Source organism: Tachypleus tridentatus, chromosome 2 (assembly GCF_004210375.1).
Source record: "Tachypleus tridentatus isolate NWPU-2018 chromosome 2, ASM421037v1, whole genome shotgun sequence".
Taxonomy (NCBI): Eukaryota; Metazoa; Arthropoda; class Merostomata; order Xiphosura; family Limulidae; genus Tachypleus; species Tachypleus tridentatus.
In genome coordinates, this window is record NC_134826.1 from 107,837,150 (window position 1) to 107,864,066 (window position 26,917).

Genomic DNA, 26,917 nt, shown 5'->3' on the forward strand with positions numbered 1-26,917 from the left:
CATAGTTAAGATATTTATTACTAACTGTAATTATTTTTGTAGAATTTGAGCAGCTCCCCGTGTAGACATTGTTACATAATGCAATGTTTTATCAGTCTGGAACATTGTTATAAAAAAATCAGATTTATAAGTAGATTGGAATTACACTAAAAAGTTTTCTAATAAGGAAGCCACAAAATACATTTGTTTGCCTTTGATTGTTTTTTAGTGTTGAAAAGAGACTGGTTCGCTATGTTGTATATTGTCTCTTTCTTTCGTTCATACTTAGTAGAGAACAGATAAATTAGATTCATTTATTACCTATTGTAATTTATCTCGGACATCGCTCCAATCTATTATGTATGTACATTACGTATTACAATTTCAAATAGCCGGAATATTTTATTTTAATTTAGAATTAAATGTTAATATGTATTGAGTCTATGATATATCCCTACAAAATTGAATCACACAGTTTTCTTTCTTAATACAAATATATTTTAATATAAAAACAGCAATACAATTTATAATAATGTTATTACAAATTTATAGACGGTTCACGCAGAGTGAATTAATCCTAATTTGTATGCAAACATTTTCAAAACTTACAAACAATATTAAGCCCTCTATGTTGTCTGAAACTGAATACTTTATCAACAGTCCAGGCCACGACGAACGAATTAATTCTGAGTTGATACACTGTAACTTTTCTTCACGAGAATGCCAGCTAGCGCTATTCTTGTTTGATCTAAAGCGGTTTACAAGCTTACTTTTCACAGAGAAAGATAGATATCTAATATCCTCGTACAAATGATAATGTCCGAAGTTCATTCTCTGTAGTTGAACAGTTTGTAATGTTAGAAATCTTTAAAACGTTTCTTGTCAAACATCTGCAGTTTTCCTATTTGTTTTTTGGAATTTCGTACAAAGCTACTCGAGGGCTATCTGTGCTAGCCGTCCCTAATTTAGCAGTGTAAGACTAGAGGGAAGGCAGCTAGTCATCACTACCCACCGCCAACTCTTGGGCTACTCTTTTACCAACGAATAGTGGGATTGACCATCACATTATAACGTCCCCAAGGCTGAAAGGGCGAACATGATTGGTACGACGAGGATTCGAATCGGCGACCCTCGGATTACGAGTCGAACGCCTTAACCCATCTGGCCATGCCAGGCCACGCGAGGGGTGACAATATCAACTCAGAATTAAGTTTCTCGTCGTGAACCAGAATCGTCGATAAAATATTCATTTTTAGGCCGGATATAAGACTCAGTAATGTCTGTAAGTTTGTAAACTTTAGTATATAAACAATCATTTGTAATAATTATTAGTAATAACGGTTATTATAAATTGTATTGCTTTTACGTTTCTATATTAAAATATATTTTGTGTTAAAGAAGAAGATTGTGTGTATCAATCTTGCTGGCAAATATTAGAAATTTAATACGTATTAACATTTATCTTCTAAATTAAAATTAAAATTTCCCGTTGTTTGATATCTTAATACGTACTATACGTAACATAATAAATCGGAGACTTATACGCCCCTACGGCTGGGAGGGCGAGCATGTTTAGCGCGAGGCGGGCGCGAAACCCGGATTACGAGTCGCACGCCTTACGCGCTTGGCCATGCCAGGCCACATATATACGAAGAAAGGATCGCCTCAAACTTAGCTAAGTATTACAAAGTCCATAGATAAATAGTTTATTTTTAATAGTAGTATGTGTTATTCATAGATTTTTTTTATTTTTTACATATACAGCGAACAAGACATCATTCGACGAGCTAAGAATGCTGGGAATTTCCTTGAGCTACCCCTATAGAAATCTGGACACCTATACACGCAACAAGTTTATTTCAGCCACAATAAAATCGGATGTAAAAGGAATTCTAGATTTGAAACGTAACTGGAACCTCGATGACCCCAGTTCATTAGTTGGTTTTAAGAGCTCTGTTCATCTTAAAGATACAGTCATTGCACACAGTATCAGGTGAGCTTTATTTGTTCTTACAGAAACTGTTTATTTTAGTAAAGCCACATTGGGCTATCTGCTATGTCTACTGAGGGGAATTGAAGCGCTGATTTTAGCATTGTAAAAAAAAACGAAAAAGAGAATAGCACTAAGAAAGTACAAATACAGAACACAATAAATCTTTTAAATATTAGCTGGTGTTGAGGGCTCCATTTGTTTTTGTTTCTTTCGTCACCAGAAGTAACACAATTTACCTTATCTTAATTTCTTTTTTCATTGGGTCTATGGTCCAGAGTGAAAACAAAGGCATTCTACTTTTAGATTCTATATTATTTAAAACTGTTTTCTAATGAATAAAATCGTTCTAGAGCTTAAACTAATAAATTATATGTTTCGCCAGTTTGTTTGGTTTTCAGAATTTTCGTTCAAAATTACACAAGCACAACCTTCCACAATATTGAACTGATAGGTTAGAAAGAAGGCAGTTAGTTAACAGCACCCTCCATGAGCTCTAAACCTTCAGATTTAAAACTTAGGCATGCTAACTGCTAGGATACGCACTATCTACTTTATATAAAATACGTTTGTTATGTTGTGTCCTACATATAAAAAGCTATGAAATATTATGTTTCAAAACAATAGCTACAAGCTAAATCCATTTCCTACTTTTGAAATTATGCCTATAAAAGAGTGTCTGTAACATAGTGTTTAAAATTAAAATTTTTAATTTATCTACAAGAATTTTTTTATTTTATCTCAAGAAATGCGTGTGTAAGAATGACTCTAAACAGAAAGGATAAAAGCGGATGTCCTAGAACATTGGCTTTTATTTTCTAGAATTTAACAAAAATATGCAATTTATATATTTCTAAAGGTTGAAAGTGGTCTCTTTAAGGTCATGCTTTGCTGAAATTTGAGACTAACAAAAAGTGTTTTTACTGTTGTGTTTTTCAGAATGAGAATTTAAAAATGAACGTGAAAATTGTGCTTTAAGTTTCAAATAAAAGATATGTAAAAGTTGACTCTTGGGTAAAATAAAAATTTGAGATCTTTGAAGGTCAAGGTTTACTTTTTTAAGATTATTAAGGATACTTGCAGGATATGATGTAGATTTCAAACAAGGAAAGGTTTCAGTATATGTTGAGTTCTTAAGTTTCATTCAGATAATAAAACAGTATATCAGTGAGACTGTTTTCTGGATTAAAAACTGAGTTATCAGTGAAACAGTTTTTCTTAATTACATGTTATAAAAGAAGATTCTGTAAATCTGTATTCAAGTATTTTAAATACAAAACAAGAAAAATAAAAAAATATTTGCATTCCGTTTCGAAATAGACCAACCTGTCGAAAACAGTAGGAGTCGTCCGTTTTTTTTTTTCTTTTCTAAATGAGATTTATCAACGTATTTGCCACCATGTGTGTTTTAATATCATAAAAATATCATTCACATCGTTAAACATGCCTTGCTGAGTTTAATAAGTATCCCTCGTGTAATGATAAATATGTTATGGGATTCAGCCTTCCAATATGTAGATACTGTTTTAGACCAAAGTTAATGAGTTAGAGTTTGGGCGCATCCTTTGAGCTAGAACTTGCAAACTGTGGTTTCTTGATAAGCAAGCTTGACCCAAATGTGACGAAGTAGGGCACTTTTATGAACCATACCCGGCATATGGTTTTTCTCTCTTATTAAAATTTAAATGAATTTACATGCATTATTTATTAAGAATTCACAAGTGTGCGCCCATTGGTGTTTTTCAGTATAACTGGATGACATTTTACCCTTATATAAAAAATGGTTGCATAATTGTAAAACATTATCTATGTGATGCTCACCAATCCCAACTTTTTTTCCAAAACCTTTAATAAACTGAGGAGACAACGAGCCAGAATTTCTGAGTGTTTGTTCTCGTAGATATGGAAACAAGGTCGGACTCAAAGGTAACCTGGAAATGTAATATATTAGGTTGAGGAATAATTCGTGAGCGTTTTTAAATAAGTTCATTCAAGCATTACATGCAAGACTATACAATACTTCAATGCATGAACACATTACACCCAAAACATTTATTATGATACTTTATTTCATGTAATACCTAGGTATATAGTATGCATTGTTTTAAACGAAATTGCAAGAAATTAAATGCGAAAAGCAGATGGTGTCGAAAATGCTCGATTTTGTCCACTTTACATTCCATTTAATGAGCTAAAAATGAAAGCAAAAATTAAAGACATATGAAAATCAAACACACCATCTATTAGAGCAAAAAATTATCTACCAAATGACATGAAATATTTTGCGAAAGCGTTTCATTTATGAATATATTTTTTTAACTTGAAAAAACGATCACGAATTATTCCTCAACCCAATAGTTAATTGTCCCAGATATTACAAGTGAAGCAGGTGTGCTATAAGTGATGTCAGATAAGTTTCGGCAGAGGAGGCACTATCAAGCACTCAAAGAGAAGTACGTCTGCGTACAGAAGAGAAAAGCTTGCAGACGATTTGCAGGAAGAGAACAATTCCAATTCAAGTAAGGAATGGAGAATATGGAGATTTTTTTTGGAAGAAGGTGCAATAACGTTACAGGGATAAAATAAAGACGAGTTCTAAAATAATGGCGAAACATTTTGACTTTAGCATGCATGTGGTCCAATTTGGCAGAATAAAAACATATTAAATATTTTTAAGATCAAAGAAAACAACATGGCAAAATGATCCCTGAAACTGTATATAGCCGTGCATTTCCATATAGTCACATCTTCGCCACTGAGTCAATGATTACTTGCTCATAATTAAAAAATAAAGATGTGTTCACATTCTTTGTTATAGAAGGGCTTCTTTCATTACATCTATATATCAAAACTTTGCACATGATCAACAACCTAAAGATTTCTCTGACATCGTTCATTGAATTATCCGAAACGCAGGCCAACTGGAATGATAAACACGTTTATTTATCTTCGTCTGTTCCAGTCATCCTTAATTTTAACATCAATCCCATAAGCTGAGAGCCAACTTGATATAACGGAGCTGTAACCTTAAGTTCAGACTATACAAAATGCAATATAAATGTCAAAGGTCAAATCTCTCCCTCGCTGAAATATTACATAAGATCTGGTGTTGAACTAACGCTTAAATTAACTGGCGGAAGTAGATGAGAATGGTGACGCATTTTCCCTTTCCCAGCTTGCACCCATCACACAGCTAAACATAAACAGACTGTCTTAATTTACTAATGCAAATTGTGAAATCTGTCTCTAAGTTCAAATATTGCATCGTTTGCTGATGGAGAGTGTTGCTCCAAAAGCAAGATAACTTCATTTTTTATTTTGATGAGTCTTTATAAGACATCTTCTTTTGATAGCCACCAAACTTCACAGTGTAATCGGAGATGCTCGTGTTCATTTCTTAATTCTTTGCACAAAGCAGTAAAGATTTTGGAATTCAAATAATTGTATTTTACATAGTTTATAAATTTAACACATTTTTGCTTAGTTGAATTAAAAAGTAAGGGCATTTTCTTCTCAGTTAACCCTCTCTGTAAATGCACACCTTCACAGTCTGGTGCGGATCCTCTGGAAAACTCCTGTTTGGGAACCTGCCATTGAGCGAGCACCATCGTTACTCAATACAACACTTTTTTTTTTTATTGAATACCTCTTATGATTATAACATTATTGATTAAAGAAAAATTTCATCAGCCGTTGTTTTTAGTAGAAGTGGTTTACAAAACAATATATCTTCACGAATTGTGTCCTTATAAATTGTGTCCTAGCTTACAAAGCACATTAAATTGCCATACTCTGCTGTGTCTGTGCTTTCATCCAATTGTAATGAAAAAACTCACTACAGTGAACTCGACGTATAAGAGTTTCTTTAAATTTTTTCGCCACAATTCTACTCTTCACTGTATTATTAGATACGAATAGTAAATTCAAGTGATTTCATTGTTGTTTTTTTATAAACACAAGATATAATTATTTTTACTATAAGAGGTATTAACGTTTTACCAATAGTATGTGGATAACCTATCTTGGCTATTAGTTTTGGAATTTCATACGAGACCTCAACCAAGTCTTCATTTGGAGATCTCGTGGAAAAAAATATGTGAACTTATTTGTTTTAAAAACTATTCCATTTTTCTTATTTATGAAAAAATCTATTTGCTTACTCGCGTATTCTGGATGTCTTGCGTCCAAATAGCTTTTCAGTTTCGATAGTTTCATGCTCTCATTTGACAGTGTTGAACAACAAAGAACACATAGTGGAAATGTAATTATTTCTCTTAGCATTTATAAAACCATATTTCAAATATTCATTACAGTACTGTCGAGCCCAATATGTCTTTGTTTTCTTTTCTTAGCTACCAAGCTGCATATCACTTAAACGTTTATAATTAGGTACATTCATTTGTGGCATAATCTGAAGTTTTCTACATTACAGATTGTGAGAAACTCATCCATGAACTGGAGACTGCACTGTTGAAGAATATAGACATCAGATTAGCAAGGTCTAATTCAAAAATTAAAGAATGATAAATATAAAATTAAACAACAATGAAACACAATTTATGAGAATTAACAGTTATAGTACTTTTATTGCCTGTACATCCTTTGTTATAAGTCAAAGATGTGTTCTTCTCGACACCGACAGTAATAATTCAGAAACTTTTGTCTTCCGCATGCTGTCATGGTGTTGGGGGACTAAAACTGACATTCTTTATAGGCCCTTGATATCCCTAATTTAACTTGATGTTAAAAATATGAGGGAAATATCTCTTATACAGTTTTCTTATCCAAATGTTTTTGGATACAATAACAAAGACATGGGTATAAAATTATAACTGTCGATTATCCCTATTTCGAGACTTTTGATGGTCATGATCATAATTTGTAAACCGTTTATAATAACTTTGGGTTTTATCCCTTGACAAATAAGGTAATTCATTGTAAATATTTTATTTCATGAATTCCTGTTTCAAGATGTGTCTTAAAATCAGAAAATAATTATTTATTTGATAGATATTTGACATCTTTGTCCTTCAGAAAGCGCAAATGGTTGTTTAAAACATATGATTTACATCCTACACAAATGTATCCACCTTAGAAATGGAATTCAGGGTTCCGTTTCTTTCTGTCTAGAATGATAAAATAATTCTTCATTGTTAAAATTTATGACATGAAGATTTTGTACAATAGTTATTGTCTCTGCGTTAAATACAACTTTAATCTTCGTTCTAAGTTGACAGTGTGTCTGATACGATATGCTATAACTGATGTTTTACTATTGATAATTAAATTTTAGAAAATGTGCAGTTTAATTAGATAAAAAAGTCTATTTAACTGATATGTGTCACTACATGTTTATAATTTTGTAACTATTTTAACATTGTGAATACGTAGACAGCGAAAGTATTTCATAATTAAATTTTATTAAAATAAAAAAATTTCGTAAATATATGAATGTTACACATTTAAGGAGAACTCTTGCTTTATTCTGAGTGGACTGAAACACTAATAGTTTTCGTAAGGATCTATGCTGAATAAAAATTAATCATTTAAACTTTAAAAAAAGAACTTTCAGTAATTAAAGTATAATGCACATATGTAGAGTTCTTTATTAAATATATTGCGTATTATAATTATGATCTAATCGGTTATATTTAGCAATTTGTAAAAGTGAATATTAATTTTCGTAAAGTTATTACAGTAAATAATGTTAAGTATGTATATGACAAACTCTAAATTGCATAATTCTTGTTACCAAAAATTTTATTCACTCGGTCCTTTGACTAGCTAGCCTGTTAGTGTGAAATAGTCCTGATAAACTTAATCCTATGGTTTTTCATTTTTTTATTTTCTTAACCAAGATTGTCTGTGGCCTAGAATATCAAATACTGACATGCATTATTTCTTCGAGCTATGTTCTACTTCTACATTGCAAACAGAAAGTACATAATCTTAGTCCAGCTAAATCTAAGTGTAAATAAATAATTAACAATAATTATATTAATTAACTAATAGTTTAGTACTGAACATTGTTAAACAATAATTTTTAATTATTGTATCGTCCTTTTTAGAATGAATTAATGAGTCTTAATTGTCCTTTTTATGACCCTCTGATTATAAATCAATTAACTAATTATAAATTAATTAGTGTTTTAGGACGATTTAATTTATTATCGTCATGTATTGTATATGTCATGGCAGCCTAAAAAATACGTTTTCAAGTTTTCTACTTTGTGACATAATCATCCATCATGGCCGCAGTCATGTGGGCCCAGCAACGCGTCCCTAATGACACGCTATCTAGTAACAACTTTTGGAACTATGACTCTTCTCCTCCCTCTCCCCTGAGATAGCCAATCAGCGTAAAGTGGTATCTTTTGGATACTGAAGCTAGAATACTTACAGCTAATGTTTGTTTATATATTTTGATATTAGAACATTAAACATCTTACGTGTTAAAAGACTTTCATTTATCCAACAGCTGTGAAGAATTCTTTATTGAATGTGCGATTGCTTTCAACGTCAGTGATTGCTGTTCTTTTTTTCGAGCTGTGGTTACACCATTTGGAATATGTTTCACCTTTTCTCCAAACAAAACTTTACACAGAAAAATTACCGAACACAGCACCATCGCCGTTAATTTTCGCCTACCACAAAATTCAGGTATTTTGAAAGAAACTAGATATATTGTCACAGCAAAAATCTAAGACAAAATAGCATTTTGAAAAGACATTAAATAAAATACCCGTTTTAAAATTTTGTTTTGACAGATAATGTCAAAATTCTTCTAAGAAATTTCAAAATATTTGTAGATTAAAGAGAAATACAGAGACCACAAAAAATAAGCGAACAGGATTACAAAATATGGAGTTTTTGGTTGTTCTGTAGTTTGATCAAATATTTATATTTAATTTTACCAGTAATTTTTAGAGTCATTTGAATTAACTAGGTTTTACAATGAAACTCCTACAGTTCCTTTATCTGAAGAAGAAGGGGTAACTGTTACTATCCATGACCCTAAAGAATTTCCTTCCGATTCGATTTTAAATGGTAATGTTGGGATTTGGCCAGGAATGAGTGTAAGAATCGCCTTTCAACTTATTCAGGTAAGATATATTTAACGAAACTGACTGTGTTAATTGTTGCTGCAATAAAGGTTAATGTACAATCTTGTGATCATTTTATTTCTAGTTACATAAGTAAAACACAGAATAAATAAATAAATAACCGAGAAATGAGGGTTCTACGCCAAAAGAGATGATAACTGCAATTCAAAAAGCTCGCTATTCTGTTTTTACCTTTAGGCGTTTATAATGATTTTCTTTTAAACTTTATTGTGAATATTCAATGAAAACTATTCGTTTGCTTAAGTTAAAAGGATCTTTTTTAATTTGCTATTATTCTGAAAAACAACAGCACACAAACAAACTATATTTTGGTTTCATAAATGTAATTAACTTTTATAAGTTTCAGTCTTATTTTAAGTTTCAGTGATCAAAATCAATAATCTAACATTTGGAGTTTCATCGTTATAATATGTATGTACGTTCTTCTTTAACCAAAAACGAGTCCCAAGTGGCACAGCGGCATGTCTGCGGACTTACAACGCTAAATACTGGGTTTCGATACCCGTCGTAGGTAGAGCACAGATAGACCATTGTTTAGTTTTGTGCTTAATTCCAAAGCAAACAAACAAACCAAAAGTGGCTTAAATAATTATACTTTCCCTGGTAAACCAATTGAAAGTTTCTTTATGAGTGATAGTTTAAAAATAATTCCCTTTCTCTTTCATTCAAAATGGAAAGAGGTGGTAAAAGAAACGTCAAATACTTAAAGTCATAGCAGTCAAAGTATAATCAAAGTTTGAAATAATGAAAAAAAAATCAAATTCTTTATTCTTAATCAACCTACTAGTGGTTTCCAACAAAAGAAAAAGCATATTATTAGTTCTTAAACTGAAATTTGATTTTTATATGTCGATGCTGACTGATCAGTTTGATCAATTTCAGAACTTTTTGAGAGGTAAAGTTTAAAATGACCTAAAAAGTATTAGAGGTTAAGTGGTTTTACGAATGGCACACCAGATTCAATGTAGTTTTTAAGACTATAAATTACTGTTAAAACCCCAAATAAAATTAACAATACCTTTAAAACTTCCTTCTTATTTGGACCTGTATATATACATGTATAATTTGTTTTAGTAGAAATAGGAAAATGAAATATAAACTTTGTTCATATAATATTATCTTGCAGACTGACTACACTTCAAAATTTTCTATGTTACCTTCCGGAATATTTGAAAAATGCAACAACGAAATTCGGTCAGTTATCAGAAAACCTTACACTATGAACAACTGTGAGACAGAAGACACTATTTTTCTTATCCAAAAATTCTGTAACTGTACTCTCGTATTTTCTCCCTTTATTGGTGAGTACAAATTAAAATTTGTTAATCATATTCACTTCAGAATTTGATAAATATTTTATTTTCTAGACATTCTATAATTTGTAAGTTATATAGTTGATAGAAAGTTTAAGGTTTAACTCATCAGAAAGTGGAAAGAAAGTTAACAATTAGAATATACACTCAGTGCGCGCTTTATTAGGTATACTAATAGTATTCTTAAAACATAACACTTTCAGGGACTCCGCAGAAGTACATCTCGTTACATTTGTATCTGGTCTGCTTCATATCTTTCAGTCCACGTGTTTTCTTATTACTTGGAAATTTGGGTGCTTAGCTGTTTTTTCACTCAGATTTTGAAATCTTCAGAGTTTAAGAATTTTTTCTTTACAGATTTAAATATGATTATCTAACAGACTTACATTCTGGGTTTACGAAATAAAAACAAACCACTATTGTAGTGGGAATTATCATAAACACTTTATGAAATTAAGAAATTTATCAGACAATTTTTAAATTTTATGTAGTGACTGATGTTTAGAGTATATAAACTTCAGTTGAATGGCAGATAAGATATAACAAAACAGTACTATGCAAAAGTATTAGGACAAAATCTAAAATTAGATTTAAGAATACCTTGAAAGAACAATACAAGGTAAATCATAGGTGAAATATCAAAATGTTATTAATATTCATATTTTGTACAACAGAAACTCAGTAGCAGTGCTTGAGTTTTGCAAACAGTTAATATTTTGTGTGCTCCCTTTTGCTTTAATAACTCCACACAGTCTTTCAGGCATTGTTGCATCATTTTATCCAAAATGTGTCTTGTGATTTTACCCCAAATATATATATGTAATGCATTTTCATAAAATTTCTTGGGAAGTAACTTTTGATTTTTCAAGTTCTTGATCTACTAAATCCCAGATCTGGGTCCATATCAGAGATTTGAAGGAGATAGCTGCATCATTTGAACAAAGATTTGAAGGAGATAGCTGCATCATTTGAACAAAGATTTGAAGGCGATAGCTGCATCATTTGAACAAAGATTTGAAGGAGATAGCTGCATCATTTGAACAAAGATTTGAAGGAGATAGCTGCATCATTTGAACAAAGATTTGAAGGAGATAGCTGCATCATTTGAATGATAACAGCAGTTTCTTTCTTAACTAAATAGTTTCTGCAAAGGTTAAATGAGCGTATAGGGTTATCATCTTCTTGTTCGTAATACTCTTTAGAATGATACGCAAACCACTGGATATACCATGATGGACCAATATCTGATGGTACTTGCACCGATTCATTATTTTATGTATCTTGCAAATATCTTTTGTCTCCTCTGCAGGAAAACATCCCCAAACTAACCTTTCCCATTTTTCATGGTAGGTGTTATGCTTTGAGGTAAGTATCTTTCATCTTTCTTCCACATGAAATACAACCTTCGCTTTGAACCAAACATTTCAAAATTGGACTCATATAACACCTTTTTCCAATTATGAACAGTACAGTCTCGCACTTTTTAGTAAATTTCGGTCTCTTGACAATATTTGGAGAATGAAGTAAAGGTTTTTAACTGCTACAAGACTGAATAATAATATTCCCGTTGAATCCTCTTGATTGTGTAGATTTCTGTCATTTGGTACATTTTTTCATGCTTGAGATCAGTGGCAGTCTTTCTTCTACCCAATGACTGCGTAAACGAAGATAATTAACATGAGTATCATTGAATTTTAGTGTTCTACCTTTCCCTTTTCTATTTTCAAATTTACCTGTCTCAGTCTCACGATCTAGGATGTACTTGACAGTGTTTGTGGAGAATTTCAAGTCTGCAGTAAGTTGTCAGAGTCCAACCAGCATCATGTAAAGTGCGAACTCTGCTCTACTGACAATTCTGTATAGCATTTTGGGCGGTAAAATGACAACAAAACTTAATATTCTCGTATATATTTTAAACACTGTTTTTATCAAGGTTTATTTGTTCAATACTGTTAAATTGATTTCTTTCAGCATGTGCATGTTCCATATGCTAACGCCTTGCTAGTTTCTTTCTAAATAGTTAAGACAGGTAATTAAGTCCATGACAGTTGTTTCAGATTCTAAATTTGATCAGTATGTTCACTCTTGACATGCCCTTGGTATTATAATCTACGATAAGTATTCTCAAATTGGCTCATTCAGTTGTCGACAGAGATCAGTGAAGCATTACAATAGTGTTGGAAATTTATATTTTGTAATGGCATGGCAAAATTAGACCCCTGAAATGGAAAAAAAAAATTGACAAAATATCTTCTTATCCTAACACTTTTGAAAATATTTTATATCTTACAAATTGAAAATACGTTGGTTTATCATTATAAAATGTGTAATATTGGCGCAGTTGCTAAATGGGAGCATTTTCTTTGCTTTTAGTTTTTTGGTAATGTTTATTATTTCTTGAAACAAAAATCACAAACTCGCACGAATATTAATTAATAATTAACAAAGACATCTATGCCGAAGTTTAAGTTTTAGTCAAGTAGCAGCACAATTTTTACTGGATTAACATCTCTAATTGTTAATGAGAATTCATGCTAGTCCAGAAAATGCGTAAAACACAAGTTATTTGTATAAAAGTGCGAAGGACGATGTGAAAGATTTTTTTTTTTTTCTTCGAGCGTGCCCACGTAACGAGTCTCAATGTGTCTAACTTTGGCTAAATCATTAAACGTTATTTGTGTATAAAGTGACTATGCACACAATGTACAACATTTGTATAAAAACAATAACGAAAATGAGATTTCGGACAAAATATTAGTTTCATCAAAAAATACTGAAAACACTTAAGTATTCTGAAACTGTTGCTCGTTGGATTTACTGATAAAATAAACTGGTTATATTCACTACTATATATAGTAGTGAATAAAATGAAAAACAACAGGGGAATCTGGTTTTGGCTACTGGTGAAACCAAAAATTGAAATATTTTAAGCGGTTAACTTCAAAACTTACAATACAGACACAATAATACAATACTTTGAAATTATTGGTTTTTAGCTATCGCATGTTATCGTGTGCCGATATGTTTCAATCGCATCAAATATAGAATGATTGAAGAAACAGTAACAGGAGCCCTATAATTTAAACAATTCTTGTTTGTTTGTGTTTGAATTTCGCGTAAAGCTACACGAGAGCTATCTGCGCTAACCGACCCTAATTTAGCAAACAAGAGGGAAGGCAGCTAGTCATCACCACCGACCGCTAACTCTTGGTCTACTCTTTTACCAACTAATAGTGAGATTGACCGTGACATTATAACGCCCCACGACTGAAAGGGCGAGCATGTTTGGTGTTATGGGGATTCGAACCCGCGACCCTCAGATTACGACTCGAGCGTCTTAGAACAATTCATGTAAGTAAATGTCTCGTGTGCCTAAGTTTAAACTGTAATCGTATAGGATATAGTATAATGTCCTGTACTAATGTTGGCTAATAGCACTTGTATAAAAGCAATCTTTCAATAACTGCACCCTAGTAGCACAGCGGTATGTCTGCGGACTCATACCTTTAAAAACTGAATTTCGATACCTGTGGTGGGCAGAGCACAGATAGCCCATTGTGTAACTTTGAGCTTAATTACAAACAAACCACTTAAAACTTCTACAAATCATTAAAATACAAGCTCTATGGGACGGTAGTTTCTATAAGAAATCTACAGTACTGCCTTATAGCAGTCCTATACAAAACACCTTGTTCTGCATCTATATGGTATCCTTTGAATTTTATTCGTAAAATATAAACATTTTTATATTTCTAAAAGCGATTAGAAGTTTGAATCTTCACGCCAAATTGTTTTAGTTTTAAGCTGTATCGTACACGTTATACAATTTTATAATGAGTTTGGTTCTCTTATAAATTGTGTTATATTCTATAGAACTAATTTGTAAACCAATGGACAAGTACATTATGTGGGATCAATAAAGTTAATGTAACACCTTCCTTTTTTTATCCATGTTGAAACTAATTTCTTATTCGCTTTTTCTATGCCTTTCGTTAAATAAACTAAAAATATTGTTATTTATTTATGACAATCTTCTTCTTCCTTTCTTCTTTTGATTATACAACTGCCACAAGTTGTATTATTTTATGTAATCGCTTAACTGTATTGATCTCATTATTATCCTTAGAAACTAAAACCTGAATCCAAAATGTATTTTGTATCATTTTAAATATATTTTCACACATTTTAAATTTCACTATTTTCGGTTTCTCTGACATCTGTTTCTCGCTGGTACAGCTGTAAGTCTACGGGTTTACAACGCTAACATGAGGGGCTCAATTCCCTTTGGTAGACTCAGCAGGTAGCCTGATGTGGCTTTGCTATAAGAAAACACACACTCTTTGACATCTTAAAATATCCTCACTTAATGCTTATTTTCATTTTTTTCGTCAAACGCATAGAAATGTCTGACTGTTTTCGAGAATTCTGTTATTTGTAATTTCATGGGTTATTTGTCGTTAATATTTTTCTGAGGTGTGACACCATGGCACTAATTAATTAATTTTTCTACATAACTGGAAACTAGCTAACACCTTTTCAAAATCTATATGGTTTAAAATTTGTTTACCTTTTTTTGTTTGTTTTCCATTTATTTGAAGTTTAATTATAATGTTTTAAGTGGCTGGAAATCTACAAACTGTTTTTTTTTTTACCACCAGAAACCCACTCGGTGACTCAGGGGTAAGTTTGTAGGCTTAGAATGATAAAAATTGAAATTTCGATATTCGAAGTATGCTATACAACAAGTAACCAACCACCAAGCCACCAGAAAAAATAAAGTTACTTTTTTAGTAGTTTGCAAACTGCTTAATAAGTATTGTAGGTAGTCTGAAACTTGTCTACTGGCATTTCTTTACAAGATATTTTTATTTTTTCTCAAAATATAACTGTCATATATTGTTTATATAATTAGAAGCAGATTTTTCTACAGTTTCGTATTTGACAACATTTTTTTTGTTCTACTTTTTTTAATCTGGTTAATAACGTTTAATTGTGACTTTAAGTCTGAGAATAATTACTTTTATTTTAGGATTTAAATCTGACTACCAGTTAGTTAGATTGTATGGTTTGAAAAGCATCTGTTTATTGCTTTTCTGCAGGTAATATTCTAACAATTAATTATTTGTTTGCAGTTTGAATAATAATGTAGTAAGTGAGGAATGGAGATGTTTTTTTTTTTATTTGTACCAAAGCTATAGCGGGCTATTTGCTGTGTCCAGCTAGGAAAGTCGAACCCTTGATTTTAGTATTCTAAATCCGAAACCTTACTGTTGTCCCACCGGAAACATTGAATAAGGAAAACTAATTCGAAACTTGTATAAGAATATAACATATTCGTCTTACATTTTTACTCATATCACAATAGATCTTCAGAAGACTATCTTATCATTTTGGATTGCGAAAGAAGATTGGAGTCATTTATAATATTTTGCCAAAAGTTATTTAAATAATAAATAAACATACATACCTTATCATTTTATGCAACTTCTAAAAGAATTAAAAGTGTGACCCCTTGGCTATCATTTAGTTGAATATTATAATAAGCTTCTTATTTTGAAAAGTACTTAATTACAAAGAGAAAACCAAAAGGAGACATCTAACTTATTATTTCTCTTTTCGTTAGAGGAAAAACTATTTAGTATATGATCAAAACGCGGAATTTATACAATATTCGACATTTGCAAATTGATGAAAGCCTTTCAGTACTTTTACATATCTTTACCTACCGTAGTACCAATATTATCTTTTAAATATGACTTTGGTGATTATCGAAATGGAAATTTAGGTGAAGACAACAATAAAACACGTTACTGTGGAGCAGAAGATATCATCAGCTGTTTTATACCCAATGCCAGGGATATATATGGTAAGATATATATTTGATATACATCTGATGCTTATAAGAAATACAAAGTATACAAAAATTAGCAATTAGTTTGGAATTATCCATCAAGAATTTCAGTATCAAATCAAAAGTGATTCACAAAACGTGCTAATGTGGTATTCTTTAATGCACTTATTTTTCTTTAAGAATAATAGGATAGAAGACACATAGTAACAAAAGGTCTCAATATGAAATGTACAATGAAATAAAAATCTGAATTACATGACCTCGACCGCGTTAAAGAAAATAAAAATAAAGACATAAGTTAAACAAAGTGAAAAAAATCTTTATTTGCATAAACGACAATCAAAGTTTGAAAACATAGGATTTAGAGGGAATCTTTGCTGGAGAGCTAGCAAATCAAATCGAGTATTTAAATCGAATCACTCCCTGCGTTAAAATAATTTAACCCGTTAAGTCTTATATCTAAAAAAAAAATAATTTTTCTGTTCAAGGCTGAGAAATTGTAATATTATTTACTATTTATTATTTATTTATTATTCTCAAAACACAGATACCACGCAGGTAATTATAGTAACGCTCACCACAAAGTGAAAGATGCTATATTCTTCAGGCATCACTTGACTAACCAGTAGAAACATCATTGTTTACTTCTATACAGTATGCACCACTTTACAAGAATTGTTCCCACGAGAAAATGCACGTGACAACCTAGTAAAAATAACCTTCTTCAGTTGATAATTAGTTTCAAAAGAACTTAGTGGTTTCCTTGAAGAAAATTGTATATTAACTCTTTGAATCCATTATTTATTATGTGTTTTGTCGGAATTATTTTCAGGAATTTCTAATAATTACCATCATAGCTTATACACTTCCTGTTTTAAACATTTCTTTCCTTTCTGCATTAGGGATATCTACGTAAAGTATTACTGAATAAATAGTCTCAAATCTCTCCTTGTTGAACGTTTGGAGATTGATAGGTGCATAAAGACACTGTTGGGTAGCGAAGTAGTCTCAAATGGTAGACTGTTTGCCGATGCAAATTTGTGTTCTCATCACAAGAAATTTCAACAGCTCGTAATAGGCAAAGATAGTCAGTTTAAATACCTCGTCTGTTTCTGAGCAAGCATTTTTTTTGCAACATGTGCTTTGGTGTAGTGATTGATAGTGATGAGAGCATTAGATAGAGATTTTCTAAACAAAGTTATGAAGCATACAAAAGGTGTAAAGTTATATTTTATGTTAGTGTGTACACCAGGATCGTGCCACCTATTAGCAAAAAACATAGTCTTTACTTGTTACTGATAGCACTGCATGGCCAGATATTTAGGGCGCTCGACTCGTAATCTGAGGGCTGCAGGTTTGAATACCCCGTCACACCAAATGTGCTCGCCCTTTCAACCGTGGGTGCGTTATAATGTGACTGTCAATCCTACTACTCGTTGGTAAAATAGCAACCCAAGAGTTGGCGGTGAGTGGTGATGACTGTTTAATTTCCTTCTCTCTAGTTTTTCACAAAGTTAAACTGTTTCTTGTGGTGGTTATTTGTCAGCAAAACATTGGATAGACAAGGCATATTGTTATTTAAAACTCTTGAGGTATAGAAATTAAGATATATAATTCCATAATTCTATATAGAAAAATATGTTGCAATGAATGTAACTCGAAATGGAAAGAAAAATGAAAGATTTACAAGGATCACAATGCATAACAAAATGATGTGAAAAGAAGACTTCGATGTTCTAGCATATTAAAATTATAACAGAGGTCCTTTTTAACACATTTGATAAAAATACACTTGCACAGTTAAAAATATCTTTTCATTTCTACTGTAAATTGTTAGATTTACATTTGAAGAATTGTTTGTCGCATATGTTTGACAAGAAAATAAGAGAATAAAGCTTTGGTGGATTACATATATCACGTAAAACAACACATAAAAAACTTTAAAATTTCACACGACACGAAAAAGCTTTGTGTTTGTTTGTTTTTTGCACAAAGTTACTCGATGGCTATCTGTGCTAGCCGTCCCTAATTTAGCAGTGTAAGACTAGAGGGAAGGCAGCTACTCATCACCACCCACCGCCAACTCTTGGGCTACTCTTTTACTAACGAAAAGTGGGATTGACCGTCACGTTATAACGCCCCCACGGCTGGAAGGGCGAGCATGTTTGGCGCGACTCGGGCGCGAACCCGCGACCCTCAGATTACGAAGCGCACGCCTTTACGCGCTAGGAAAGCTTTGTGAATTGCTGTGGTATTTCTTCAAGTTTATTTTAAAAAGCAATAACAAAAATGCAAATTATGTTTAATGTCATCGCAGCAGATATACAATTTATTTTTTTATGTAATTGATTTTATTCATATCTGTTCATCATATCTGAATTATAAATATTACTTTGCAGCTAATAATTACTGTACACCAGCATGTAAAGAATATACGTATGAGAAAAGGGCTTCGTACACTAGACTAAGATCTTCCAACAACGAAAGTAGTGTTACCAGGTAAGTGTAAAAATATTTGTTGTAAGTGTAAACGTTACAAAAGGCAGTTATCTTACTAAAATGTAAGTTCTTTCTGCATCACTTGAGTTATATAAATAAATAATTTTTAGATATTAGACAACGAATGTTCAACATAGAATATATTACAAAATATATTAATTTGTTTCTTTTAAATTAAGTGCAACGTGACATAGTAAGCTACTTGCTCTTTTCTCATAGCAAGTAACAAACCTTGAATTAATGTTCAATCTTGTAAGTCCTCAAGATTACCATTGAGTTTGTAGGGAGCATAGTGATAAAATTTTATTACAATGCTATGTGTCCCAGGCCTGGCATGGCCTAGCGCGTTAAGGCGTGCACTTCGTAATCTGAGGATCGCGGGTTCGCGCCCGACTCGCGCCAAACATGCTCGCCCTCCCAGCCGTGGGATCGTTATAATGTTACGGTGAATCCCACTATTCGTTGGTAAAATAGTAGCCCAAGAGTTGACGGTGGGTGGTGATGACTAGCTGCCTTCCCTCTGGTCTTACACTGCTAAATTAGGGACGGCTAGCACAGATAGCCCTCGAGTAGCTTTGTGCGAAATTCCAAAACAAACAAACAAACAAGCTATGTGTCCCAGCACAAGATAAGCTCTTTCTACATGTTACTATTAAAATGTGTTGCATATTTAAATTGCCTGAGCTTTTATGCACGACACGAAGAATTCAAGTGCCTGCCTAATCTGTTAGATATACACGACTGGTTCTGTTTAAATGTAGCGCAACTGTTAAATTTAGTGATTTTAGAAGTGATAGTTTATTATAACTTTGTTTACGTTATTGTACGAACCATAGATTGTGAAGTTCAATTGTTATGAATTGACGATTGTTGTACTATTATGTTATGCCACTAGACCTTTCATAGTTTTTCTCATTTTGTAATTGAGTTTTATTGCATCATAATGTCTCGTATTGTGTGGAACGTTCTAGGCCTCTGTCAGGCTTAAATATACGTCCAAAATTTTGTTCGAGTTAGCTAGATAGACTGATAGATCTAGAATGCGTGATTGTGAGTTTAACCATAAAGAGTATATTGTGACGGTTTTAAAGTGAAGTCGTCAAAGGCTGCATTGTAATAACAGAGAAGCAAGAATTATTTGTCTTATGAAGTTGTGTTCTAAAGTAACTGAACTAGCATCTGTGGATATTGACGAAAAATAGACAATTATTTGAAGCTATGGATACAACTGTGACAACCAATAATGTAATGAATATTTGTATATACGTTTGAATTGTTTTAATATATTAATTTAAAGCTGGTAAAGTGTATGTTATTTGTTTATTGTTAAAACTTATTGTCAACAAGTCACTAACACTTACTGTAAAGAATATGTCCTATACATAAAATCTGAGAGCAGCAAGCGTGCCAAGTTATACAGGACTAAACGATAGTAGAAGTATTTAAAAAAAAACAACCAGGAAATAAAGCTACATATGCACAGCTGCAGTAGTGACGAAAATATTATAGAGGTCGCAACCATACTACATAACCATATTAACTGACTTTGATAAGTGGATAGAAGAGCGAGAGACTACGGATCAGTGATAATGATCTACAAGAGTTTATTAAACAACAAGGCCTAGAGAGAGAAAGAGTATTAACAGAAAAGAGAAGAAGGAGAAGATGGGAAGAAAGACTGAAAGAAGAACGTGAGTGTGAAATAGAAACTGAGAAGGAGAGAATAAGAGCATACATTTGAAAAAGGGGGGAGAGAGAGAGAGGAGAAACTAGAAACAGAGAGAAGAGAAGCAGCGGACCCAGGAATGGCAATGGGGTCAGGGCCAACAAATCCAAGCTTTTCAAATTTGATGAACAGAAGGACGACTTTGAAGCTTTCCTAGAGAGGTATGAAAGATTTGTCTAGAGTCAGAACTGGGACAAAAGTAAGTGGGAAGTCTATTTTAGTTTCTCTCACAGGAAAAGTCCTATAAATGTATGTGGACATGTCAGAAAATGTTATGAATTATGATTATTTAAAAGTGGCTTTGCTCAGATGCCATAAACTTACTGAAGAAAGTTTTGCCAAAGGTTTAGAAAGTCAAATTTGACAACAGTAAAACTCTGTTTCACCTTGTGGCGCATCTACAGTTTAGTGTGAAAATAGTTTTGAAGGACTGGCACATCTACTAATAAGTGAACAATTTATTACAATGTGCTCCTCTGACATGTCACTCTTAATAAAAGAAACAGTACCAAAGGAGATGGATAAGATGATAAAGTTGGCAGAACAATGTATGGAAGCCCATGGAGGAAGTATAACTGGCAAGTCCAAGAATAATCAATTAAAGTTGAAACCAGTAATGGTTTACCAGAAACATGATGCCGTCAGAAGTCACAAAAGGTTAACAGACACAAGAGAGACAAAATGCTATGCTTATAAATCTGTCACGAACAAGCAACAACAGAAATCTCATCATAAAGCAGCTGGTGCTACCTACAAGAATGGTGCTGGCAAGAAACAAAAGAAAAGTGGGTGTCACTATGGATGCTGCTGACAGAACAAACAGAATCCAGACAACTCGTCAGTTTCATCACAAGAAAAATGGTTAAACAGTGCATAATTGATGTTCAGCTCAAATTAGTAAACGTGGTGATTGCAGCATATAACAAACAGTAAGAGGAGCCTACACATTAAAACGCGTCAGTGTGTGAAAGCTATGTCGGGAACAAAAAACTGAAATTATACAAGACTGGGTGCAACAGTAAAGACAAGTCTAGTATCTGATGATCACATGATGGGCAAAGTACTTCTGTGTCTGTGCTGGTTAAATGTGATTCTACACGAATTGAAGGAAGCATAAAGAAAGACCTTTCTCTGTAGAAACTTTGGAACAATGCCCATGAAAAGGCGAATACAAAACAAAGGGGAAAGGAACTTATACAATAGAGGACCAGATGGTAGTATTTTATCAGATATGTCAAGGCAGTTCTACTGGGAAACTTAAACAAATCGTAGTACCAAGAGAATACTGGACTAAGGTATGAATTGGCTCACGAGTTAGTTGTGGGAAGACACCTAGGATAAAAAAAGCTGGTAGACAATCACCAGCAATTTCTATTGATCAGTGGCCATTGTATTCTGCAGGTCATGTGACATGTGCCAAAGGACTGTTTTTATGGGAATGGAATAACCAAGATACCACTTGGTGAGATGCCTCTCATAAAAGAGCTGTTAAGCAGAGTAGCTATAGACTGGATTGGATCACTAGCACCTGTATCTGATAAGAGCAACTGATATGTATTGACAGTACTTTACTATACAACACATTACCCAGAAGCCATAGTATTACTGAGTATAGAAATAAAGTGTTCTGAGCAGTAAGCTTTCCAGAAGATGTCTTGAGCGTCAAAGGAACCCAGCATACTTCAGAACTGGTGCAATAAGTTTGGAGAGTCATCAGCACCAGGTAACTATTTACCATTCCATACAATCCCAAACACAATGAAATTTGTGAGATAGTTAATGGGATCTTAAAGAACATGCTAAAGAAGATTTGCCAAGATAAATCATTTGACTGGAATAGGTACCTGTAGACAGTATTTTTGCTTATTAAGAAATCTCACAAGGAAGTACAGGATTTTCACCCTTTGAGTTACTTTAGAGAAGAACAGCACCAGGGCCAATGTAGATAATGAAAGAACTGTAGACAGGACAAGAAGTGTTAGAAGTGAGGAACATATACTTGTATATGTTAGACCTCAGAATGGCTATGAAATATTTAACTGATTTAGTCTCAATACTAAAACACGTGCCAGTGACAAAATAAGCACAAATAAAATGCTTAGAGTAGAACTAAAAAATAAAGACGTTTTAATATAGAGAAATTAGAGTTCGGTTCAGTTGCAATATAGGTTCGGTATTCACTACAAAGAAGTTCGTTTAAAAACTCTTCTGAATGTATATATTATGCAAAGTAGATAATTCTTTACGCATTTTAGCGTAGAAAAAAAGCGTCTATCAGAACACTTCATTGCTGATACGTGTATGACAGTTCTAATGGTAATATCCACTTCATGGTAAACGCCATGAAGGGCCTTTCTAGCGTAGTTTGCAGCACATCTATAATTGGTTTGGTTTGTTTTGAATTTGGCGCAAAGCTACACGAGGGGTATCTGCGCTAACCGTCCCTAATTTAGCAGTGTAAGACAAAAGGGAAGGCAGCTAGTCAACACTACCCACCGCCAACTCTTGGGGTACTCTTTTCCCAATGAATAGTGGGATTGATCTTCACTTATAACGCTCCCACGGCTGAAAGGGCGAACATGTTTGGTGTGACGGGGATTCGAACCCACGACCCTCGGATTACGAGTCGAGTGCACATCTGTAATACTGAATTGTTTCCTTTGATAGTGCTTACAAACTCAGGCGAGCCGAGAACAGTTGTTTGTTAGGAAAGAGATGAGGGGCGGCAAGAAGAAAAGGTCGCGAAGCATATTTTAAATAAAGGCTTATTGGTATTGTGTTTATATATATTTTTATCAATTTCAGCGGTTAAAAAAAAAAAAAGAACGTGACTCTAGGCTTGGGTCGAATGGGCTTGTGTGGAAATACGTTTAAAAATGTGTAGTTAATCAGTATTCTTTCTTAGAAAGTGAATATTTACCCGTTTAAAACAAATTACAACTTTTCACCTTCATAATTCAACTGGACCGGGTGTAACGTTTTGTAGAAAGAAAATGATGACTACAGTCATTTTCTTTTGGTTAACATATACGTATTAGAAGAAATGGTATATGTATTTAGACTAATGAAACAAAACAGACTTATGACTGACAAGATCACCAGCGGCATAATTTATCTGTTTTTATGTTGATTCTGTAAAACATTTTGGATGGTGATTTATGTGTACAAGTATAAGTAAAATATTCATTTTTAAAAACGAATTCTTCATATTTAACATTACTACCGCTAAAAGAATCTTCAGTCATGTACAACTGTCATTATTTATACATTCCTCTAATTCAAAATGTAACTGTCTTTGCTGTCGTTAAGTTGTACCTGAAGTACTTGTCGCTAGTTATCTTTTTTTTTCACTATAGCTGTGACTTGTTAAGGCCTGTGTCGTTTTATTTTAATGGATATTTTATAACAAGGACATTCTGTCTAGTCGTATATATTATATTATATTATATTATATCCAAACTTCATGTTGACTTTCTAACTGAAATTGAATATGAGCAATACTGTTTCGCAACGATAAAAAATGTCTTCGTTGCTTGCTCTATTTAAGTTGAGTAAAAATGTTTCGTAAATATATAAGCATATTTTTATTTATTTTTGCTTTTGTCTAGTCTAGTTCGGTGACATTCATTTCTATATAAAGGTTGTGACTTCTAACAATAATAAAAATATACAAAAAACGACAACAAAAACAGTACAGTTTTCAGCACATAAAAGAAGCTACTAATTGGTAGTTAAAGATGGTGTTTCTCAGTTACATTTTCACTCGGTGTGTGTGTGTTTTTCTTATAGTAAAGCCACATCAGGCTACCTACCGAACTCACCGAGAGGAATCGAACCCCTGATTTTAGCGTTTTAATGTAAACTTACCTCTGTACTAGCGGGGGTCTCGTATTCGGTTGTCTTGGTTTAAAAAGTCTTGAATCTGTAAGCAGTTTGACCGTTCTTAGAAATATAATACTTGAAGTATTATGCCAACCGTTTGAAAGTAACGACCCATTACAAGTGCCTATATTTCGAGTAAACAGACATAAATTTCTAAAACTTAAATAGGACCAGTCCGTAATTTGTTGCTATTTTTCCCATTAAATACCTAGTTTTGTAATTTCTAGTAGAGATCGGCTGTTCCTAACAAACAACAGATGACACGAGATGTACCGTTCTATATCTTATTTATCCAACTAATGTATTACATATGATTGTTTGTGAAATATTTAAATTTATGATAATAGACAATATTATCTAAATATATGAAACTTAATGATTTTTTTATGAATTATATTATAGGTCAGAAGTTATGAATATAGAACTGATGTACAGATCTTTCTCCTACGTTCATGCTAAATACAACATCATTGGCATAAGTGATGCACTGAGTAAGTAGAACTTGTAATAAAATATCACACTTATGTTATTTGAGCAAACAAAAGTAAACTTAATGTTTGAAAAAATGTAAGAATTTTGTTTATTAGAGATGCATAATTAATATTTATATTTACAATGGCTCTGCAGTCATTTATACCAAACAACACTGGTTATGGATCGTTGTCTTTACTAAAGCCAACAAAAAGAGAGAGAGAATAAAATAAAAATAGTTTATATCTCATGTTCCAGAACAGTATACAGATGCCACAGTATAAAATAATTACAGTGTACACCAACTAACGACTCCTTGAGATGCAAAAGCACAATTTACCACATCCTTTGTGATAGGTATCTTAAAGAAATAAAAATATCAACTAAAGACATGTATATTTCTACAATACCAACCAATCTGGAATAATTTATTATATCAGAGAAGATCATACATTAAATCATAATGACTTTAAATAATTGGATATGAACCATACACTACTAATATCACATTCATTCAACTTGTTTGTTTTGGAATTTCGCACAAAGCAACTCGAGGGCTATCTGTGCTAGTCGTCCCTAATTTAGCAGTGTAAGACTAGAGTGAAGGCAGCTAGTCATCACCACCCACCGCCAACTCTTGGGCTACTCTTTTACCAACGAAAAGTGGGATTGACCATCACGTTATAACGCCCCCACGGCTGGGAGGGCGAGCATGTTTTGGCGCGACTCGGGCGCGAACCCGTGACCCTCAGATTACGAAGCGCACGCCTTAACGCGCTAGGCCATGCCAGGCCTTTCATTCAACTTAATACAGATGTTTAACAAAGCCGTAATACACCTCTTTAACCCACTCAAGTAGTTTGTTGATTCAAATCACAAAAAATGAGAGCCCAGATGACAGAATTCTGAATCTTCCAGGAAGAAGATCCATAGTCCCATCTCAACTTTGTTTAAAAATTGTTTAATTCTGATAATTTTAGTTTGTTCTAATTATCTGTACTTTTGTTTTCTGGCTGACTACGACGAATCAGAAATTAAATGCAAAATAGTTGATTATACATCTGGTTTCTTCAAATAACTTTAGTTGTTAATAGTTTTAAACTAAATATTTATATTTGTGTCCTTCAATCAATTTATGCAAATCAGTTTAATTCAGTATGAAAGATTGCGAGTTAAACTAATCGAGATTTTAAGTTTAAGCTAATGAATCTATGCATTCTCCTCAGGGGAAAACGGTAAATCACGGATTTAATCTGAAATGGGTTTTTGTTTATTGTCAGGTGAAATAGGGGGATCTATGGGTCTACTTCTGGGAGCTAGTTTCATCACTGCCACAGATATTTTTCTGTTCTTCATCAAGAAAACATATCAGAAGTTCTGTGACACGCTTTTCAATACAAAGAAGTGATAAAAGTTACATTTACATGCAGCAGTGCAACACATTATGCACTCTATATGTGAAGACGTCACCTAAGAAATACAGTCTGCCATTAACCACTTTCAGATTTCAAATTTTGAATAGGCACTTTGAATTTTATTTAACAAATGTTTTAAATTGTATTAAAGATAGATTATACCAATTAAAAGTTCATGTAATATTATCCAATAAAGTTATAACTTTAGAATGTTTGTAAATTGAGTAAGTTTCGGTGAGAACTAACTTTCTTTGAAACATCTAACGTGAAAATAAACTATGATATATATAGTATCCGTATTATTCATCTGTAGATTTTGTTCAGAGCTTTCCAGTTACTTTAAAGCCTTAAACTTGTATAATAATATTTTTTAGGCTCAGGTGTTAAACAAAATACAGTTAAAGTGACAGTTGGGCCTGAATAAATCTATAGGTCTGTTTGAAATGTAACATTTTTTTAAGCATGTTCTTATTTCACATAAAGTAAAAATTCGTCAATCGATCCAACTTTATAATAACACTTGACAAAATTAGGTATTATCTTCAATGTATTATGAGTTAAGCTTGAGAAATACTTTAACAGTTTTCATGACATTGTGGGAAAAAACAAAATTAAGACTTACCTTTAACATACTTTCTATTCACTTACTTCAGTGAGTTCGCGTATT

At 32.7% G+C, this 26,917-nt stretch overlaps 1 protein-coding gene across 1 annotated transcript; it reads left to right on the plus strand.

The window, feature by feature from the left end:
- The first annotated feature begins 1,127 nt into the window (after positions 1–1,127).
- LOC143236315 (bile acid-sensitive ion channel-like) lies at positions 1,128–26,469 on the plus strand. Its single transcript, XM_076474595.1, has 9 exons — positions 1,128–1,261; positions 1,744–1,972; positions 8,448–8,629; positions 8,939–9,072; positions 10,220–10,394; positions 16,192–16,272; positions 18,657–18,756; positions 24,767–24,855; positions 26,116–26,469. Exons 2-9 carry the CDS (start codon positions 1,773–1,775, stop codon positions 26,241–26,243), a joined length of 1,089 nt encoding a protein of 362 aa, XP_076330710.1. The 5' UTR covers positions 1,128–1,261; positions 1,744–1,772; the 3' UTR covers positions 26,244–26,469.
- Positions 26,470–26,917: the final 448 nt, after the last annotated feature.